We start from the raw sequence: 3,020 nt of genomic DNA, 5'->3' as shown, positions 1-3,020 counted from the left end.
AACAGACCAACCACAATGGCTCTTCACGCCATATTTTTTTTCTTCTTAAAGAGTCGTCATCAGTATTGCCTTCTTCCCTTCTTTCAAGGATCACCGAGTAGAACTGAGAAAGGCACTGCATTGATTTAATCTGATGATGGTGATGATGATAAACAATTTGCGAGTTCTGCTGGTTGAGGTGTCACTACGGGGAAAAAAGGCTTGTTCCTTCAGCCTTTTTTCTGGCATATCACACGTGTCTCTTATGACCAGAGTATATTCATTATTATTTACTGGTAATCTTTGGCCAGTACTCTAGCTGCTAATATTTTCAGACACGGTTGCATAGTAAGGAGTCCTTCAGCATTATCAAATGGCTTTAGCACTGTCTATGCATAGGACATAATAGAGAGAGAGAGAGAGAGAGAGAGAGAGTTAATGCCTACGTTGAAAGTATGAGTAAGGAAGTTGGAAGAGTTGAGTTAGATGCTTTTAATTTATATACTTCGTGACCAAATTATGAATTAGCCGGTTCATTATGAAAAGTTGGATACGAGATTATACATTTTGGTTTGGTTTACAGAATTGAATTCGATAATGTAATGGTGGAGATGGTGATAGAGTACTGTGATTGTGTATCAGAAAAATATAGAATGCTGGACACCATTAGTGTTTTGGTTAATGTGCTTAAATTACTTTTGTGCAGAGATTCAAAAACTTGGGACTGGTGCGGAGAAAAGAAGCATTTGAATGCACCAGAATATGGGCCCAGGTTATAGTGTAATTGAGATAAAAACAAATAATGTACTGACTTGCCTGAGAAATTGATTTTGGATAGAGAAGAAAACTGAGAGAAAAGAAAGGGAACTAACTGCTCCTATGGCCTGAACTAAGAAAAAAAATTAACATGACATCAGTTAACCTGGCAAGGGTTCAAGAATGCTTTTGCGTGGAATTACACAATGCATTATTCCCAGAAAAGGGTAATTAAACAAATTTCAAAGGTATTTTTCAGTTTTACAGTTAGCATTTTCTGCTGACTGCATCATTTTATTCCATACTTTATGGCATATATTTTCTTGCTGATTCATATTATTAAAAAACAACTGATTATAAAAATTATAAAAAAAAGTTAATTTATCATAGGTAAAAATATAAATAAGGGTAGGGGATCTTGTTCCTCAATAGGTTGAGTACACAAACTTTATCACATGTACCTAAAATAGCACTAACAGCAAATAATTTAATTATACAGTATTAAGAAAAATATATCTATGCTTCTCATGAATTTCCCTCATTCACTTAATCTCCTCAGCCTGTTACCACTTATATCAAACATTAAAACTCAAATAACAATGAAATAATAGCAATGAAAAAAACAACAAACTATTTTGTATTAAACAAAAGTGGGTCATGAGACTGTGGTGCCCTGCTGTGTATCTTGTACTGCTGGCTTTCTGTACTTTGCCTGAACCCAAACCCTGTACATTGTAAGCTGTTTGCCTCTATTCACTTGCAGACGTCTGTCCACCAGATTCTGTACCTCCTCAAGGCCGGCGTCAGTCATAAGCTTTCGTACATCATCTGGAAAAATAACAAACATAACATTATTTTTGAGAGAGAGAGAGAGAGAGAGAGAGAGAGAGAGAGAGAGGAGAGAGATGAAGGAGAGAGAGAGAGATGGAAGGAGATGAGACAAGAGAAGAGAGAGAGAGAGAGAGAGAGGGGGGGGGGTGGGGAAGAGGGAGATAGGGGTGAGGGAGAGGGAGTAGGGTGGGAGGAGGGGGAGAGGGAGAGAGGAGGGGAGGGAGGAGGGTGAGAGAGTTGGCGGTGAAGGGGGAGAGGCGAGAGCGGGGGTAGGGGGCCGGGGAGGGGGAGAGGGGGGAGGGGGAGAGAGGGGAGGGGAGGGGGAGGGAGAGAGAGGGGGAGGGGTAGAGGGGAGAGAGAGAGAGAGAGAGGGGAGGGAGAGAGAGAGAGAGAAGAGAGAGAGAGAGGGATGAGAGAGATGGAGAGAAGAGAGAAAGAGAGAAGAGACGAGATGGTCGGTGAGAGAGAGAGAGACGAGAAGAGAGAGGGAGGGAGGGAGGGAGAGAGGGAGAGAGAGGGATGAGAGAGATGGGAGGAGAGCTAAGAGATAGAGAGGATGAGAGAGAGAGAGGAGAGAGGGGGGAAAGAGAGAGCCGATAGGGAGAGAGAGAGGAGGGAGAGAGAGAAAAGAGGGAGAGAGAGAGAGAGGAGAGGATGGGAGGGAGGGAGGGAGGGAGAGAGAGAGAGAGAGAAGAGAGAGAGAGACGAGAGAGAGATGAGAGATTGCAGAGAGAGAGAACGGGGACCGAGAGAATGAGAGAGAGAGAGAGAAAGGGAGAGGGAGAGAGGGAAGAGAAGGACAGGAAGAGAGAGGAGAGAGAGGGAGGGGGGGGTGAGGGAGAGGGAGATAGGGGGGGAGGGAGAGGGAGTAGGGTGGGAGAGGGGGAGAAGGAGAGAGAGAGGGGAGGGAGAGGGTGAGAGAGTGGGGGAAGGGGGAGGGCAGAGAGGGGGTAGGGGGAGGGGAGGGGGAGAGAGGGGGAGGGGTAGAGGGGAGAGAGAGAGGGAGGGAGGGAGAGAGAGAGGGAGAGAGAGAGAGAGAGAGAGAGGACGTTAGAGAGAGAGGGGGAGAGAGAGAGAGAGAGGGAGGGAGAGAGAGAGGAGAGAGAAGAGAGATGAGGGAGAGAGAAGGGGAGGGAGAGAGAGAGAGAGAGGAGGAGAGAGAGACGGAGAGAGAGAGGAGAGAGGGAGGGAGAGAGAGAGAGAAAGAGGAGAGAGAGAGATGAGATGAGAGGAGAGAAGAGAGAGAGAGAGGAGAGAGGTGAGAAGGAGATGAGGAAGAGAGATGACGAGAGAGGAGAGAGGGAGAGGGAGGGAGAGGATAGGGAGAGGAAGAGAGGGAGAGAAGGAACAGGAAGAGGGAGAGGGAGAGGGAGAGGGAAGAGAGAGAGGGAGAGGAGAGGAGAGAGAGAAGAGAGAAGGAAAGAGAGAGAGAGAGAAGAGAGAAGGAAAGAGAG

General features: G+C 46.2%; 1 protein-coding gene across 1 annotated transcript in view; it reads right to left on the bottom strand.

Moving 5' to 3' along the window:
- Positions 1–979: 979 nt before the first annotated feature.
- Positions 980–3,020, bottom strand: part of LOC119598879 (tRNA N(3)-methylcytidine methyltransferase METTL2-like) — an 11,587-nt gene continuing 9,546 nt past the window's right edge. Inside the window, 1 exon segment of the mRNA XM_037948572.1 lies at positions 980–1,563. Within this exon segment, the coding sequence (XP_037804500.1) occupies positions 1,391–1,563 (173 nt within the window). The 3' untranslated portion in view covers positions 980–1,390.

This window comes from Penaeus monodon, chromosome 42 (genome assembly GCF_015228065.2).
Source record: "Penaeus monodon isolate SGIC_2016 chromosome 42, NSTDA_Pmon_1, whole genome shotgun sequence".
In the NCBI taxonomy this organism is placed as follows: Eukaryota; Metazoa; Arthropoda; class Malacostraca; order Decapoda; family Penaeidae; genus Penaeus; species Penaeus monodon.
This window is presented reverse-complemented; position numbering and strand designations above follow the sequence as displayed.